The 19368-nt window shown below is 46.6% G+C and overlaps 1 protein-coding gene across 1 annotated transcript in view; it reads left to right on the plus strand.

Moving 5' to 3' along the window:
- The first annotated feature begins 713 nt into the window (after window positions 1–713).
- LOC147890839 (TraB family protein) overlaps window positions 714–19368 on the plus strand; it is a 46406-nt gene continuing 27751 nt past the window's right edge. The window contains exons 1-6 of the mRNA XM_087389837.1: window positions 714–1141; window positions 17525–17649; window positions 17846–17934; window positions 18020–18094; window positions 18297–18407; window positions 18613–18708. Coding sequence (XP_087245963.1) covers window positions 726–1141; window positions 17525–17649; window positions 17846–17934; window positions 18020–18094; window positions 18297–18407; window positions 18613–18708 — 912 coding nt within the window. The 5' untranslated portion in view covers window positions 714–725. The remainder of the gene's footprint in view (window positions 1142–17524; window positions 17650–17845; window positions 17935–18019; window positions 18095–18296; window positions 18408–18612; window positions 18709–19368) is intronic.

A 19368-nucleotide genomic window follows, 5' to 3' on the forward strand; every position in this document is an offset into this window, starting at 1 on the left:
CTATCCATCACTTGCATCCCCTCCTCTCTTTTACACTAATTAAGATAATTTAGAATTCTTTCTCTTGCGGGCTAAGGATTTTTCTTGGCTGCAGTCCATGGCTGCCCAAAAAAAATTGGAGGCAGTCAAGAGTAGATGATAACCACTTGGCCACTTCTCATTTGCTTGATTTTAAAGATTTATATGTTTGTTCGGCACCCGTTTGTGAATGTGCTTGCACCCAAGTGCCCCCTTAGCCGCTGGATATGTAGGGCCCATGGTCCAATGTCTGGTGCCTGTTTGTGAAACCTCCCTTGAAAAAGCATGTTTTTGTAAAACATAAAAGCCTGAAGTTTCTCTTTTGAAAAACAGGCACCGCTCACTATACCCTACCCCGTGTGAGGCACATGTGGTGTTCACAAAAAACCTGCAAAGTATATACAATGAACCTGCAACATTTTCATTTTCACTCTCGTAAAAAAGAATTTTCTCATTTTAATAAAATCGATAAAATTTAAGGCAATTAAATTATATTTGAGCGCTGAAAAATTGGCAAGGAAAAACGTGGGAATTCGAAACCCAAGTCCCCAAGTTTTGTGATTTGTGTTTTGTGTGAAAAGAGGCCAAAAGGGCCAAAAGATCCAAATGAGAATTTCCAAAAATCAACATGTGTAGAGTCTCAAAAAGTTGAAGCTCAAATATATGTGAAGACTCTTTTTGGGCATAGAGGGGAGAGACTATCTAAGATGGGTTCTCTTGGTATTTCTGTGGAGCTCTCTAGTGTTGGTTTTCACCACCACTACCACTACCACTACCGCTACCATTGCCACCTTGCCCGTCGTGTTTGCAGTCTCCAAGCTACTACCTCTCGCGTCGTCCCTCCCCCCCTCCATTACGACTTCCTCTCAGAATCTCGACCCGATAGCCTTCGTATCGTCCGTCACTCCTTCCCTCACCTCTTGGATCTCGTCGAAAACGGTACCTTGGTCGTTGTCCCCCGCCCCTCCTCCTACTCCGAACGCAGGAACGATGGATACCTTGAACCCCTCCTGGTCTTCCTCGTCGGCACTTCCCACATGTCCCGAGTCTCTGCAACGCACGTCGAACGCGTGCTCCGGGCCGTGCGGCCCGAGAACGTTGTCGTGGAGCTATGTCGGAGCAGGTGCAAGTCGAAATGCCGCTCTTATCTCTTCTCGTCTGGATTGGGACCGAGTGCTTCTAACATTTGTACCGATGAAGTCCAATTTATGGATTGTAGAAACAGCTTTTAGTCGAAAGTGTGCACAAAAGCATGCGACCGTGCATGCAGTTGTACTGAGTGAGACGACACATGTTAGTTTGAGATATTAGTGAAAATGCAGTACAACATTAAAATGGACTAGCCAGGGCTAAGATAAAGGCAAAGACACTGCTACAAGCCTCCGCCTAGGTTCAAATATTGGGGGCACCAACGTGCAAGGGTTCCATGGTACTTCTTGTGAGAGCTTATTGTTACGCTCTAGCCGAGGTAGCATGACCTCGGAAGAATCAGTCGACATTTCCCTTATAGGATCTATCTTTGTAATATATGTGTTTGCGCTTTATGTAAATGATCGGGAGGGATTAATGTCAAGGTCCTAGGTGAGGGCTGATAGCACCGGACTAGATAGATCTGAGACCAGGGGCCTAGTGCAAAGAAGTTGCCTAGGGGCAAGGAATTAAATGCATCCCAAGAGAGGGGTGAAATGTTGCATTAGAAAGGCCCTATATGGATGACATGTGGCATCTAGATCTATCTAGGGAATTGGGGTCTGTCAAGGCTTGAGAGAGAATGAAGAATTGGGATTTACGTGATTTTGAAATGGTTCTCTCTCTTATGCTTGAAGTTTTGGCAGTTTGGCTGGGTGGACAAGAGAGGTGCTACTCCCGTGATCAGCAGTAGCGGCTAGGAAAGAGAAATCTGTTATACTTATGGTTTCTCCTTGGGGTCGCCGACCAAGGGATAACCCTCTCACATTCTCAGGAAACCTATGCTTGCCTCCTACACTCAGGAAACCTATGCTTGCCCTCCTTGTGCTCCTACATTCACGAGATCGTGGGAATAGGATATGAGCAAGCTTTATGGGCGAATTTACTGGAAAAGCAGCAGCATCATCATCAGCAGAAGAAGGAATAATTTACCAATAGCGGTGGGAATCTGCCCTTATGTCTAGACTTGGCTTCAGGGGAGGAAACTTAGGACGTCAACAGGTTTGGCCAAGGCAGCATATCAGGTGAACAGACGCCTCAGCCCTGTTCCATGTTTGGATCAATTGAGCAAGCTGCCCCTTTCCAACACCTCAGGGAATAGCACAGAAGCAGTGAGCCTCTGTCCCATCAACCTTCGTTTACTGTTATATTCAGTTCAGCTTGTTGGCATCTATAAAGAAATGCGCTTCTGGGGAGGGTAGTTGCACCCAATGTTGCTTACTTGCTCCTTTACGCAAGTGTAGGCATCAATTGCGGTTTAGTTACGCTTCCACACTTAGCTAGTCGCAGACCAGTTAGAGAATAAGTTGGCTAATAGGTCTGCTACATTGGTATCAAAGGTTGAATAAAAATTCTTGAGCTGTGAGGTATTGTTTAGGGAGGTTCAAGCAATGTATAGTTTAAGTATTCTCCGTCAAGCTAACCATGAACACCGAAGAGCCCTCCAACTCCAGTCAGGATCAAGAGTTGGTGGTTGTAACTCCATGTGGACCGATAACAGGTATGGAAGAACCCGTCATGCCATCAAGCATATTGGCCATTATGCAAGCCATGATGCAGATGCAAGTCCAACAGTAGAGAACTCAGCACTATGGTCATATTGCTCAAGGATGCCCATACCACCAAGGAGCGTTGGGACCAAGAGGCCAAGAAGCAGACAAAGAATGGACTATTGGACTGTGCCGCTTAGGATGCCAACAAGAATGAGACCATGCTGCTCAGGAGACCAAGGAAGAGTGGGACAACGTTGCTTGAGAAGCCAAGGAGGAAAAAGATGAGGCTTTGCTCGTCTTTGATGTAAACAAAAGTCGCGGAGCCAATTATGCGTGTTTGACAGAAGACTGTATCAATCTGTAGAGGGGTAGCCCAAACTCTGCTAGTATGTTATGACGCGGAACCCATGGCTTGCTGTGGATCATCCAAGAGATAAGTAGAACCTCAAGTCTCTCTGTAGGACCAATCTGTCTCCGATAAGTCTATCTCCCAGAAGGGACTACCATACATCCATGCTGGGTGGACCAGTAAGTCAAACACACCATTGGTCCAAGTCTTTGTTTCCTGTGGCATGAACCGCCTCAGCACGATCACTGGAAACCTGGTGCTGTTGCTCCCAGGCCACAAGTGGTAGACACTCCTCTGGTCGGCGGGTACTAGTACAATTAGTCATCTGGTACAATAATCCATTTGCTGGTAAGGTCTGCTTCACTGCATGGGCACCTGTATCTCAGAGCTATACAGCCCCCTCTGAAGCCCTCTCTCAGGTCCAAACCGGTAAACGCCAGCTCATGAACCTCAGTGCTCTAATGACAATGGGCATATAACAGCTCACAAGGATCAATCAACTGTGTATGGATTCCCGCACTGGCAATCTGCTGACCCATCCGGATATCCACAGCTCATTAGACAATAGCTGCAGAACAACAATAGGAGACCCCCTCTGGATGTCAGGTTATAACATTTAAACAAAATATATACTGGTCACATACTGCCACCTAAGTCAGCGGGAACGACTCCGGCTAGAGTATACTGTTAGAATTCACTGACCCCACATGTGAGGCCTCGATTTGAGGGGACAAGGGGAAGTGGATATTAGAGGGCTGGGAGGGAGGTGTGGATCTACATTAGATCTGAGGCGGCATAAAGCAGCAGGTTGCGGGTGGTATATGCCATCTTCTGGAGCAGCAGCAGGGACCAACAAGAGGGCATGCAGGCAGGCAAGATGGCCTGGCAGTAGCAGCCCAAGTGCCTTGCAAAAGGGGCCTATTTATAGGCCAAGCAAGTCGGGCCTGGTTGGCCTTGAGTCGGCTATAATAGCAGACCAGAATAGGGTGGTTTGAAGGCCCCCGGCCCCCCAGATCTAGGCATTGGGAGGTGGACCGACTGGATAGTTGGCCACTTTGGGGGGCTCCTGGCCTCCTATATAAATCCCTCCCTCCGCACTGCTTTCCTCATCCAGTGCTTGCTCAAGCCTACAACACAGGCAGCCTAGTGAGAGGCCAGTTTTTGGCAGAGAGACTTAGTCCTGGTTTATCCCAGCATATGCTGGATGTTTTGGTGAACTTATCCTGAGCCAGCTTTCCCACTGATTGGTGGATGTATTTATTTTATGTTCTCTCTCATTCCTATGTTGTCTATTGTATTTGTGAGCGAGGCTCACATCATTGTGATCACGTGTTAGTGTGCATACTTGGAGCTGAAAGGTCTAGATGTGTGAGTGATTCTATCCTCCTATTTCCAGCATGGTATCAGAACAAGGTTTCCAGCTCTAGAAGTAAGGAGTTCCTCAGCAAGAAGGCGACTCCGATTCACACTCAGGTTTGTTGCGTGGTCTATTTATTTACTGCAAGCCTATTTTCAGATCTGCTGTGTTTTATTGCGGCAAAGAGGGATCAGACAGAAGCATCTATAGTGTCTTCAACCACTGCTCGTCCTTCCTCCTCGTCTCATTTTCCCTCATCTTTTATCCCAAACTTTGGCGAGTCTGGGAAGCTGGATGGGACTAACTATGCCATATGGAAGGTGAAGATTTAGAGCCATCTCGTGGCTCGAAAACTGTGGAACTTGTGATGGGCGTTGACGAAAGGCCAGAGGACGTACTGGATAGTGAGGGAGAAGAGGGGGTAATAAGTGAAAGCCTTCCTCACAAACAAAGGGAGGGAGTTCACTTCTATCGAATTCAATGGTTTGTGCAAGAAGCACGGGATCAATCGGCAACTTACTGCAGCTCGCACATCTTAGCAGATTGGAGTTGCTGAGCGAAAGTACAAGATCGTCTCAGAGACAGGTTTGACTGTGTTGCAAGGGAGAAGTCTCTCAAAAGCTTACTGGGGTGAAGTTGTAAACACTTCCGTTTACATCCTCATCAGAACCAAGACCAAGACTATTGATGATATGACTCCATATGAAGCTTACTATGGCAAGAAAATTACAATATCTCATTTACGGATTTTCATTTCTAATGCATTTGTTCATGTGCATAAGAATGAGCGGACGAAGCTTGATTCCCATAGCAAAAGATGCATCTTTGTCAGGTACAATGAAGAATCCAAGGCTTATCGCCTTTACGACCCGATGAAGAAGCAGATCCTATCAGCAGGGATGTGATCTTTGAAGAGACAGAGCCCGAGACTGAAGGAGAGCTTTAGGAACTGACCTAGATGGTACATAAACTAATTGTACCAATAGTCCTGAGTGACTATAACTAGGCCTTCAAGGCTCATACCAAGGTATAAGTGGCATCTATGGATAGTCCATGAGATAGCCTACAAACCCCCCTCCATGGTATGGGTTGAAGTATCCTGGACATGGCTCAAGATACGTAAAGATCTAGTGTCATGGTTGCACATGTTCGTCCCGTAGGATATAGCAACCTATGATTGTACAGAGTACAACAGATCAAGTTACAAAAGGTACTAAGTTTAAAGCTTGCCGAAAAGCCTCAAACTTAGGTCGAGGTAGAGCCTACGTAAAAAGATCTGCCAAGTTGTCTTCAGTGGGAACATAAGACAACTCAATATTACCTGTTGATAATCGCTCTTTGACATAGTGATAGTGAACCTCAATGTGCTTTGTGCGAGCATGGAAAACTGGATTTTGTGCGACAGCCAAAGCACTCTGACTATCAGTGAAGATGATGGTAGGAGCAGTCTGACATGCACAAAGATCTGCAAGTAGCTTCCGAAGCCAAACACACTCCACTGTAGCTGTAAAAGCCGCTCTGTACTCAGCTTCACAGCTAGAAGTAGCAACTATACTCTGCTTCTTGCTGAACCAAGAAACACATGAAGTACCAAGCATAAAACAGTTGCCACTATGTGACACACGAGTGTCATAACAACCAGCCCAATCACTATCAGTGAACCCATGCATGACAAGTGAAGTATCAGTCCCATAAAGAAGGCCTAAATGCTGAGTGCCTTTAAGATATTTGAAAACACGCTTCATGGCATGTCAATGGTGCATAGATGGGCTGTGCATATATCTGCTCAACTGTGAGACAGCATACTGTAGATCAGGTCTTGTATGGCATAGGTAAATTAAACAACCAACTGCCTGCTGATAAAGAGTGACATCACATGTACCACTGCCATCCTCAGAAGAGAAGTGAAAACCAGTCTTTAATGGTGTGGATACTGGCTTGCAATCCTCAAACTGAAAACGCTGCAAAAGCTGTCCAATGTACTTGGATTGTGACATTAAAATGCCCCCCTCACTGCGAGCAAATTGAATGCCCAAATAGTAGTGCAGAAGACCAAGATCAGACATAGCAAATGTTGCTGCAAATCAACTTTAAAATCTGCAATTTGTTGAGCATGTGTCCCAGTTACAAGCATGTCATCCACATAGAGCACATAAAGGACTAAAATCAGCAAATCTGTCCCACGCTTGCGGATGTTAAGGGTAGCCTCTGTAGGGTTGTTCTAAAAGCCAAGTGTGAGCAAATGAGAATGAATTCTTAAATATCAAGCTCGAGGTGCCTGCTTCAATCCATAGAGGGCGTTTTTCAAGTGGCATACCTTGCTTTCAGAACCTTCAACCTCAAAGCCAGGAGGTTGGGACCTCTTCCTGCAAATGCCCATGAAGGAAAGCTGTCTTAATATCAAGCTGATGTATCTGCCAATGAAAGTGGGCAGCAAAGACAATAACAATGCGAATGGTAGTGATCATGGAAGTGGGAGCAAAAGTCTCCTCAAAGTCAATGTGCAACAAGACGGGCTTTGTAACGGTCCACTGAACCATCAACTTTCCGTTTGATCTTGTAAACCCACTTAGTTCCAATGGCATTCTTGCCATAAGGCAAATCACACAACTCCCAAGTGTCATTCTGATGGATAGAATCCAATTCAGCTTGCGTGGCCTTCATCCAACAATCATCTTGATGACATAATGGCTCTTCATTGCACGCTATAGCAACCAAAGCATAAGCAACAAAACTAGCATGCTCTTTCTGGACAGCTGCTCTCGTACGCGCTGGAAGAGGAGTGTCTTGTTTGCTGTCTTTTAATGTGTCAAGGAGCCAACGGGGTACCTTTTTAGGCTTCTGAATTTCTGCTCTTTCTTGGTCAAGAGCCTGGTGCAAATGATCCTGATCAATGATAGGCATATCAGGCTGAATTTCTGCATGCACATGGGGTTGTAAATGACCAACAGATGGAGGAGGGACAACCTTAGATGGAACATCATCGCAAGCATCGGATGGAAACAAAGGCATCAAACTGTCAAATATGTGTGGGGCATCAACAACGGGCTGTTTTTGACAGTCCAGCAAAGGCATAGTGGAAGATTCATCAAACACAACATCCCGACTGACAAAACACTTGCCCGTGCAAGGCTGATATAGCTTATAGCCCCTGTTCTTTGAACTATACCCAAGAAAAATGCATTTAACAGCTTTATCATCCAACTTAGTGCGTCTCTGTGAAGGCATGTGAGCATAAGCTAAGCATCCAAAAGTCCACAGTTGGGAAATGCGAGGCATTTCACAGGAGAAATATTGCAGAGAACTTCTGAAGAGATTGGAGGATTGCAGGACAGCAGTAACTCCCATGGAGGTCGGGCTCAGGCTAAGTGTTCACGACACATCTCAGCCGAGGTCGGGCTCAAGCTAAGTGTGCACGACACATCTCAGCCGGTCGATACTCCTTTGTACCGACGATTGGTAGGAAGTTTGCTTTACCTTACCAATACTCGACCTGATATTTGTTATGCAGTTGGGCTATTATGCCAGTTCTCTGCTTCTCCCAGAAAGAGTCATTGGGATGCAGGTTTACGAGTGCTGAGGTATCTAAGGGTACTTGCACCTACGGGATCACCTATACCAAAGGCATCGAACTAGGCGGGTTCTGTGACAGTGATTGGGCGGGTGATGCTGACAGCAGGAGATCAACAACTGGGTATTGTTTTTTACTTGCATTTGGTGCCATCTCTTGGCTGAGTAAGAAGCAACCCACAGTGGCCCTTTCATCTACAGAGGCAGAGTACAGAGCCGCGTGTACAGCAGCTTGTGAGACACTGTGGTTGAAGTGGATTTTGGAGGACATGGACGTGTGTTAGGAGGACGCAACAGTGCTGACCACTTTATTCGAGAGCTCATCATCGACGACGTGATTGAGCTTATGTACTGCCCGACCCCCGACAACTTGTCCGACCTCTTCACGAAGGCACTTCCTCGAGAACAGATGGAGCACCTCATCAAATGAATGGGGATTGGCCCATAGTTGTGACATTGAGGGGGGGTGTTAGAAACTCACTGTGCCCACGTGTGAACCTCCGATTTGAGGGGACAAGGGGCAGTGAGAGGTAGGAGGGCTGGGGAGAGAGAGACTCAGGCCGGCATCATAGGCAACCAGCACACGGCTGGTTGCAGTCTACAATAGTAGGAATAAAGGGGCTCTAGGCCTCACACAGAGGCACTAGGAGCAGCATTGACTGGCCGCCCAGGGCGCCCTTAAATAAGGGCCTGTGGCTGGCCAAGTTGGCCCAACCAGGGCCACCGACCAGGCCCTGGTCGGTTTTCTAGGGCCCATGTGGTCGCGGCCACCAAACAGGGTACCGACCTTGCTGGTCGGTCAACTCAAGGGGCCTGGGCAGTGCCTATAAAAGGCCTACTCCTCCATTCATTCCAGCATCCAGTGCAAGACTGAAAGCCCCTCTCCAAGGCTGTGTTCAGCACTCAGATCTGGAGCAGTTGGTGAGAGAGAGAGTCCATCAATATTCTCTAGCACTTTGCTGTGTTTTGTACTGCTCCCTTGGAGGTATTTTTTTGCCCACCATCTGGTGGATGAATATACTCTCTTTCTCTCTCCGTCCATATTTATTTCTTAGAGAGTGTTTGTTGCATCTGTGATCATCTATTTGAGTTGAGTGTGTGTAAGAGTTGGAGAGATCTTGGGTGGAGGTTTGAGTGATTCATTCCCTCTTGATTTCTAACATGGTATTAGAGCCATAGGCTCTCAACTCTTCTTCATCAAAGCACTCTCTGAAGGAAGGAGTCCCTTGGCAGAAAGGCGATTTTGTTTTCAGCTGAGGCTAGCACGGGAGGTCAGTACATCTTTTTTGATTGAGTTTTTCAGTTTGATATTCACCGAGATGGATCAGCGTTCAAAAGCCTCTACACCCACTATTGTCCTTCCTCCTTCTCCAGTCATCTTTTGCTGCCCATGTGGTGGATGAATATACTCTCTTTCTCTCTCCGTCCATATTTATTTCTGAGAGAGTGTTTGTTGCATCTGTGATCATCTATCTGGGTTGAGTGTGTGTAAGAGTTGGAGAGATCTTGGATGGAGGTTTGAGTGATTCATTCCCTCTTGATTTCTAACACTTTCTGCATAGAAATATCATGCCTAGGTTTCCTGCAATAGTTACATCTCTTCTTCTTTTTGTGATCCCCTGAAGAAGAGGCACCGTGTGAATGATTAGCATGGGAATGAGAGGGCTTTCGAGCTGAAACCTTGCCTTTACCTTTGTGTTTATGATGGGCAGCAAATGCTTGATCACTAGCCATAGTAGCATTGCGATTCACACGGCTTTGCTCCTCCTGAAGAAGAAGAGCAACAAGCTGGTCAAATGAGAAATGATTGGGATCACCCCCTGCAACCAACCTCAATGTAGTAGCAAAGCCTTGATATGAATCAAGCAACCCATCAAGGGTATTAGAAACCAGCTGAGAATCAGGCATAATCTCATCAATATTGGCCAACTGCTCTTTCAAATCCTTCACATTAGTGGGATAGGCATCCATGTTACCACCCTCATCAAGCTTTAAATCTTTCAATTGCTTGCGGAGATAGGCAACCCTCGCCTCATTCCGCACCTGATACAAAGATGCAAGTTGATCCCATGCTTGCTTGGCTGTCTTGCAAGACCGAATACGAGGGATATTAACCCGTTTCATTGAGAGCAATCAAGGCATGTGCTTTGGCGTCATGACCATCCCATTGAATTTGCTCCTGTGAAGTAGGCAAAGCACCTAGAGCAGGAGGTGGAGGAGTCCTGGCTGTAGTAGTAGAACCATCGCCTGAAGAAGCAGAGGCTGCAAGTGTAGCACTAGTAACAGTGCGTGTAGGCTTGGCTTGCCATAGATTCTTGGCAACCAAAACATGTCCCATCATGTATGATCACATGGGATAATTGGTGCCATCAAGGTTGTCATCGGCCCCAATCAGCCCAAAAAAATCATCTTTGCCACCAGATATGGTGCTGAAATACAAGGCAAATGCACCAACTGGCAAAGCAAATGAGAGAGAGGCAACCTCTCAGAATCAAGTGCCAAAAAACTGCCCAAGCTTCAAAGCTTATGTTTGCAAAAGACTTTGCTGTCCCAAGGTGTACCTGTTGCAAGAAAAATCCCCAATGGCAACACGAGGCCTTTCCAAAATGCAAATGAAGCAGAAATTGGAAAAAGCCAATGCAACAACGGCTTACCCATTGATGAACAACAGTGACAGGCTTTGAAAGCAAGCAAATGAGCGTTGGAAATGAGAATTACAGCAAAAGAAGTGCTCCCACGAGGAGGAGAGCACATAGAAATGGAGAGAAAGAGATCCAATGGAGAGAAGCTTGCAGCCCGAGGCAAAGGGATGCCAAATGAGGAGGGAAGGGCTCAAAGAGAAGTCCCCGGATCAATTCAGCAGCTCCAAATGGCTCCAACGCTGGCACGCAGCTCGAGGCAGCTCCAAAATGCTGGCACGCAGCTTGAGGCAGCTCCGAAACGCTGGCAGGCAGCTTGAGGCAGCTCCAAAATGCTGGCATGTAGCTTGAGGCAGCTCTGAATTGCTGACGCGCAGCTCGAGACAACTCTGAAATGCTGGAAAACTTGAGAAATGATTGGCGCACATCCCGAGGCAGCCTGTACTGCAGTGAATGTACTGAAATTCTAACAAACTGGATAGAAGTACGGGATTTTTTGACAGATGTACGGATTTTCGTACAATTTTTGACGCATGCACCTTTTTATTTATATTATATTTAAATAATAAATATATATTTAAAATCTCTCTCTCTCTCTCTCTCTCTCTCTCTGGGACACGTTTAGAATTTCGTACAGATGCTGTAAATGCTCGCATGTGGTCGTTTTTTGTTGCAGCAGGCTGGAAAATGCACCAAAAAACAGTTCCCCTTGTGAGAGTTGCTCCAAAGTGCGGTCTTCTCGCGACAAAATGAGGTTTTTCGCGACAAATTGCTTGGAAAGGTCTTAAACACTCGTGGGAGTGTGAAAACTAGCAAGACCAGCAAGAATGAGAGCTCCAGAGGCTACGAAACAGCTTGGAAAAGCTTTCAATGGCTGAGGGAATGGATTCCGGACCTGTTGTAATACCACTGTTGGGTGTTGGAAGCAATGGAAGCTAAAAAATGGAAGCACGATGGAGAAAAACGAGATGTTGTAATAGATTGTTGCAAAACTGAAGTGTGGTGGCTCAAGGGAGAGCCAACATAACAAAACCCTAGGGCTAACTGCCCTAACTGGACTAAGTGTCCTAACTGACCTAGATGGTACATAAACTAATTGTACGAATAGTCCTAATTGACTATAACTAGGCCTACAAGGCTCATACCAAGGTATAAGTGGCATCTATGGATAGGCCATGAGATAGCCTACATCATCAACATACAAGATGATAAGGTAAAGAAGACTCCCTTGATGGAATATGTACAGATTGGGATCAGCACGCGACCTTCGGAAATGCTTCCGTACAAAAAACTCATCAATTATATGATTCCAGGCTGGAGGAGCTTGCTTAAGCTGATACAATGCGTTCCTTAACCTATAAACCATGCCTTCCGACTTGGTTAACCCAGATGGTTGCTCCACATAAATCTCTTCCTTTAAATCAAAATTGAGAAAGATAGATTTAACATCTATCTGGTAAATGGGCCACTGCTAATGAGCTGTAATTGCTAAGACTAACTGAAGAGTGGCCATCTTGGCAGTAGGAGCAAACCTGTCATCATAGTCAATCCCCGCTCGCTGTGAGTATCCCTTAGCCACAAGTTGGGCTTTGTGATTGTCCACAGTATAGTCCGAGGCATAGTTGGTCTTGTAGACCCATTTGACACCAATGATTGAATGGTGCTTGGGGCGTGGTACTAACTCCCAGGTCCCATTTCTCTCATAGAATCCTACTCCTGTTCCATGGCCTGCTTCTAGTGTGTCCGAGGGATTGCTTCGTGAACATTCGAAGGCTCCTTGTCTTTGAGGATGTGGGTCATCAAGGGATAATTGACCTGGAGTGGAAGGACCTCTAGAACTTTTTCCTTATTTTGGTGGGATCTACGGGGTCCGTCCTTTGCTCAAAGCCATGAAGAAGGGATGTCAGTGACACCTAAGTCACGAAGGGTTTTAATCAACCAACGAGGTACTTTTTGAGAGCCTTACCCGGAACTTTCCCCTGTTGTCTTAGGCTATTCTATCAATCTTCCGTTGTGCGAACCCTCTGTTGATTGATTTCTAACACTTCGTCGGGTACAATTCCCAATCTATAAGGTACCGGCTATATGACCCTTCCAAGAGGGAGATTATCCTCAACATGCATGTTATCTTTGATAAACTAATTCCTTCTTCGTTGGTTGGTGTCAACCCACCTCTTATCCCAAAGATCGTGGATGATGACATTAGTGATAATTATGTTCTTGCGCTGCCCCCAGCCCCGCTAGGTGCTCTCGATCTGCCACCCGAGAGTGACCCTGATGATTCCCCACCTCCTTGAGGGTACTGCTTGCTTGCTGATGCTTGCTTGCTGGATGAAGGTATGCCCCTCAAGGGGGCTCTTTTATAGGGGCTGGTAGCCCCATATTTCCACCGACCGGCCTAGGTCTGCTGGCTGACTTTTGCTGCTCCCCCACCGACCTGTGGGCTCCATATGACCTCCCCCTTTGGGGCTCAAAACTAGGGGCCTTTGGCCCACAAAACTAGGGCACTGCTCTCATATCACGGCAAGGGCCCAGCCCCTAGGTCTGCCCTATATAAGGCCTGGTTGGTTGGCTCCAACCAGCCCAACCAGCCTCTCTCTTGGCCGACCCATATGCTGGTCTGTCCTGCCTTGCTGTGCCCTCTTCTGGCACCCTGATCTGCCCACACATGTGCGCCTCAGCTGCTGTTGACATCATTCGTGAGCTCAACGCCTCTGCTCTCGGGTCCCTGTTGCTGCCCTATGCTTTGCCTTATGTTTCTGTGAATCCTGCCTATTAGAAAGGTACCCTTGTTCTCTCCCCTCTCTTTTTTGGGCATATGCCCGAGGTCTCCCTCCCCCACTCATTTAGGGGCTTATAGATGGGGAGGGACCTTTCCAACACAAAGATCGTTTGGGTTGACGTCACATCTAACTTTCCTCTTTGCTTCTTTGGAATGTGAACAAAGGCATCGCACCCAAACACACGGAAATACGATACATCTGGCTTCTTTTCAAAGCCTCAAAAGGGGTTGCTTGTACAGCTGTGGCAGTGGGCTCATCCCACAGAAATCGAGGAACCGCAAGCATGGTCCGAAGCATGTCCATCATGGTACGATTCTTCCACTCAACAATATCTGTCGAATGCCCTTTGTCACACAGAACTCCTCAAAGGGATGGGAATAAAACTCACCACCTTTGTCAGACCGAAGGGTTTTCACATGAAAGTTAGATTCATTTTCAACTAGGGCACATGATTCCCGGAAATGAGAATACGCTAGAGACTTGTGGGCCAAAAAGTAGACCCACATGAACTAGCTGAAGTCATCAACCAACAACATGAAATAGAGAGCCTCGCCAAGGTTGGCAACAATCATAGGTCCACAGAGATCAACATGGACCACTCCAGATGTAAGGAAGCCCGCTGTGAGGCCTGCTTCGGAATGCGTCCTGGTGTTGCCTCCCTTGAATAGAGGATCGGTACTGACCATGCTTACTACCCACATCAGGTAAAGTGAGGACCATTTGTTCACGGGTAGCACATTGGAGTGCATCAACATTCAAGTGACCAAAACGAAAGTGCCGCAGGTCACAACAGTGAAGAGGGAAGAGCAAACCACTCACAAAACTGAGCTGGAAACATAGAAAACAAGAGAGACTTGCACAAGGATCTCAGGAGAAACCCCTCTACTACTAGGGGAAAAACCTCAACTCCAAGTGGGAACTGTTGTGAATTGAGATGGAGAGAATGGGGGAGAGGAGCCCTATATATAGCCAGCCCCCCCCCCCCCCCCCCCCAGCCCAAGAAAACCGTCTGGCAAGGGTAGGGGCAGCTGATTGAGCAGGTAGGTGCAGCCGACCCAAGAGGGCCAGCCGATTGGGGGTCTAGGGGCTATAAAAGGCCCCCAACCAAGGCGCCTATTAGGTGCCATGAGGGCAGCCTAGTGGCAGCACTAGGTAGGCCCCTAAACAAGGCAAAAACAGGCCCGAATCTGCCCCGTATGCCCCTCCATGTTGCCGTGGACTGGGCAGCATCCCTCTCTCTCTCTCTCTCTCTCTCTCTCTCTCTCTCTCTCTCAGAGTAAATGGTACAAGGGAAACATGCTGAGTTCATACAACAAATTACGAAGGGGAAGGCAGATATGCTTGCAGGGAAAGATGCGCTAAAGAAAGATACAACACCAAAGAAAAGGGTGCTCATCTCTGAAACACTTGAAGAAGAAAAACGACGGGGCAGCAAGACTTTGAATGTGCTGGTTAGAGGCCTACCTGAGGTGATAGCCCCATGTCAGATGCCAAAACCCTTTTTGACAAGATGGGAATCAACCTTACTTGTGAATTAGCTTGGAGAGTGGGTAAAGTAGATGCACCGACGAGGCCCTCGGTTGTAAAGTTAGGGACAGCCACAGATAGATCCGCCCTCATGAGTACACGATGAAGACCTCACACTCCTACAGTAGGGGCATAGAAGGGAAGGAATGGTGCAGGTGATAGTTGCAAAACGAGGGGAAATGGGCAGTTTACAGAGATGGCAAGGTGATCATTCGAGAGAGCGCAGAAAGAGAAGTATGATATGCAGGAGAAGGGGACATCACATGATGGTGTTCGAACAATGGGATGAGTATGCAAAACAAATTGAAGATGGCAGTGTGGAATTGTAATGGCACCCTTTGGTCCAACCCAGGAGGGTTCTTGGAGACATACAGTAACAGAGATATGGTCTTCTACACCGAGACACACGAGAGCCCAGATACATTGATGAGATCACATCCTTTGTTGATCGCCTAGGAGGAGAGGGCTCCCTATTGGTTGATTTGATGATACAGATACTACTTTATGCAGATGACATAGTCCTCATTTCGTCCTAAGTAGAGGGTTTGCAAAAACACTTGGAGGCCTTGGAGATGTTTTGCAGAGAGAGGGACCTGACAGTCAACCTTGGGAAAACCAAGGTTATGATCTTCAACACATCCCAAGCAGTGCTTCATCAATATCGACGTCGACATAGTTTCACTTACCATGGGGAGCTAGTGGAGATAGTGCAGTCCTACACGTACCTAGGGACAGTATTCACGGGACTAGGCTTCACGATGACCCATGCCGCTAGAGCACGACTCACATGAGGGAAGGGAGCCCTAACCCGATTAGAGAGATAGTGCTTCCAGGTGCATTTCCAGGATCCACTGACGAAGGGCTGGTTTTTTGAAACTCTCGTGAGACTGACCGCCATGTATGCAGCACCTTTTTGGGGGAGCGACCTTTCAGCTACTGATGACTGGAAGGGATTTGAGAGGCTACAGGTGATCATGGGGTCTAGGATGATTGAGAGTAAGCCTTCAGTCCCCCATCAGATCATGCAGGCAGAGTTCGCCATGACACCTCTCCAGGTGGACGCCCTCTTCCAGACCGTGACGTTTCTCTACAGAGTTTGGGCCCTACTAAGCCTTCAGTCCCCCATTAGATCATGCAGGCAAAGTTCGCCATGACACCTTCCCAGGTGGACGCCCTCTTCCAGACCGTGACGTTTCTCTACAAAGTTTGGGCCCTACCTCAGTGGAGATTGGCACTGGAGTCACATGAGTATGCGAGACGTTGTGGCTCAGGTGGATCCTGGAGGACATGGACGTGACTTAGGAGGATGGGACGGTGATCATGTGCGACGACCAAAGTTGCATTGCCATCGCGAAGAACCCCGTGTTCCATGCATGGACAGCATATAGAAGTCTACTACCACTTCGTATAGGAGCTCATCATCGATGATATCATGGAGCTGATGTACTGTCCAATTGATGACAACGCATCAGAAGTCTCCACGAAGGCACTCCTCAGGGAGCACTTGGAGCACCTCATTCGACACATGGGGATCGGATCACAAGTGTGTCATTGAGAGGGGGTGTTAGAATTCACTGACCCCACCTGTGAGCCCCCGATTTGAGGGGACAAGGGGCAGTGGATATTAGAGGGCTGGGAGGGATACTCAGCATGCACATACTTGGCATCTAGAGGCATGGAACTGCATCAGATATGAGGGTGGTATCAAGCAGCAGGTTGTGGGTGGTATGCACCATCTTTTGGAGCAGCAGTAGGGCCCAACAAGAGGGCATGCGGGTCACCAAGATGGCCTGGCAGTAGCAGCCCAAGTGCCCTGCAAAGGGTCCTATTTATAGGCCAGGCTGGTTGGCCCTGAGTCGGCTATAATAGCAGACCAGAATGGAGCGTTTTGAGTGGGCCCCCAGATCTAGGCATGGGGAGGTGGACTGACTGGATAGTCGGCCACTTTGGGGGGCTCCTGGCCTCCTATATAAACCCCTCCCTCCACACTGTTTTCCTCATCCGGTGCTTGCTCAAGCCTACACCACAGGTAGCGCATATACTCTAGTGAGAGGCCAGTTTTTGGCAGAGACTTAGTCCTGGTTTATCCCAGCATATGCTGGATGTTTTGGTGAGCTCATCTTGAGCTAGTTTTCCCACTGATTGGTGGATGTATTTATTCTGAGTTCTCTCTCATTCCTATGCTGTCTATTGTGAGTGAGGTTTGCATCATTGTGACAGTTTAGAGTATGGAGTTGTGGAAGTGATGATTGATATTGCCCTTTTTTCTCCAATGGTTGCCCAATTGATGGGTGTGTTTAAAACCCTTCACTCTGTTGGTTTGTACGTTTGTCATCTACTGCAAGAAGTGCTACTTTGTATCTGGGGCCTAAGCAAATGCAAAAGGTCATCTTACCTTCTGCTTGATATTTGCCCATGATATGTGAGATTGGTTTTGCCTGTACTTATAAAGATAACTTGGCAATTATAAAGCTTTTCGGGTTTTTTAAATGAACTTCAAGGTCTTGCACAATAGGACAGTAGGACACGCTTTATCTCTTGTAGTGCAGAGCCCAGCTCAAGGATCATTTTCTAGCACCAATAATCTTATGAACTTTCAGGGTGGGAATAATGTATGAAGCAGCTGCAGCCCTTTCTGAAGGTAATCCTGGAGGGCCACATGCGAATCTGATGTCAATGTCTGGTGAGAGCTTTGGTGCTGCTTTAAGACGCAGCCTCCAGATTGGTATGGATTATTATTTCTGTGTATGTCGAGATTTATTCATGTACTGCAGAACATTTCAGCATGGCTGTATAGCACACATTTCTAGGGTTGAGAAAAAGCTGTTCTTACTTTCATTTCTGTTCCCCTCTGACTTGAGGCAAATATTACAGACAAACTTGACCTCACAATAGCAAAAAATTATAAATGGTTTGAACAGGAGGTCAATCAGCTTTGGCCTTGAGGTTGATACTGGCTGGAGTATCACAGAAGTTGTCTTCTGTTGCTGGGGTGCCAACTGGAGAAGAGGTTAGCCACCTCATCCATATACCAGATTCTCACAAATGTGTGTTAAGCTTATGGCATTGAATGCTTGATGGTTTGATTTCTGCAGTTTCGAGCTGCGCGCAGAGTATCTGAGGAGCTGGATGCTCAGATTGTTCTAGGAGATCGACCCATTGAGATAACTGTAAGTTTTCTGATAAAGCTCCATGTGTAATAGTTGGAAATGCTGATATGCTGCTTTGCCCAAAAAAATGAATAAGAAATGCCAACATGCAGCTGTTGTGTGAGGTTTGACTCAGAAACAATTATAGTAGATTAATATCAATTTATTGACTTCATATTATTGGAACATCATTTTTTGCTCAATCTTTTCTTGTGAATGCTAGCTAGAGAGAGCATGGGAAGCTCTTCAATTCCTTGATAAAATGAAGCTGGCATTTACTCTCTTGCGTGGAATTGGCTCCTTGAATCTGGACGCTTCGGAAGAAACTCTGCAGGTTCTTGTCTTTCTTAACGATATTTCTCATACATGTATGACGCTTTGGAAGAAACTCTGCAGGTTCTTGTCTTTCTTAACGATATTTCTCATACATGTATGATTTGATTCATGAATGCTTACTTGTGAGGTTTCTCAACCATGCATAACTATAGACAAGACATATTAACTAGTGCGACCTTGCTGGGGCCTGCGTGATCTGCCAGGCACTAAGGACAGACAGTGCTCTTTCCGCTATGTTCGTTTACTTGGGCAAGGAGTTTCCATCTCTTCTGCAGCCACTTGTTCATGAGCGTGATAGGGTATAAATCTTTACACTTCTTGAAAATGCCAAGCTAAGTTAGGGTTTTCTCTTCAACATGCAAATGGTTACCCAGTCAAACTTCGTGAAATAACTTTTTGTACACGTGTATTATGTTAATGCATTCAGCTTTTGTGGTTTCTAACTCGAATTGTGGTTAATTGCAAAACCATCACCTTGGGTTAAGGTTCCTCAAGCTCATTGTCTACACAGTTGTGTTGCTCTCCCATAATTACCTTCAAGGTGTGTTTAAAATGATGAATGACTCACATTACTTGGTTTGGTTAGCTTCTGTTGCCTTGACAGGTATAGCCTCCAAAGATTTGTTGAGGTAACTCTATGCACAGGTTTCCCAGAGTTAGTGGTGGTCAATTGCAATGTAACCTACTATCATGGTTATCATCGTTGCTAGACTATGCATGTGGTGTGTTAAATTGGTACACTGCATGTGTTGTGATTGCCATTTGAAAGTATCACACATTAGTTCTGGTTTTAAGATCAGTGTGCTTGGATCTTCGATATGAATGAGGCCACAAGGAGCCAAGCTCATAGCAGACCAAGATGTTCATTATTTCCGTCTTGGAACCCATTTGCAGGGTTATTTTACCCAATGATGGTTTACAAGGCCTTGTTTTGGACAACCTTTGTCATGGGCTTGGTT

Source organism: Dipteris shenzhenensis, chromosome 18, assembly GCF_047967505.1.
Source record: "Dipteris shenzhenensis isolate YYH24624 ecotype China chromosome 18, Dip_SZ_1.0, whole genome shotgun sequence".
Taxonomy (NCBI): Eukaryota; Viridiplantae; Streptophyta; class Polypodiopsida; order Gleicheniales; family Dipteridaceae; genus Dipteris; species Dipteris shenzhenensis.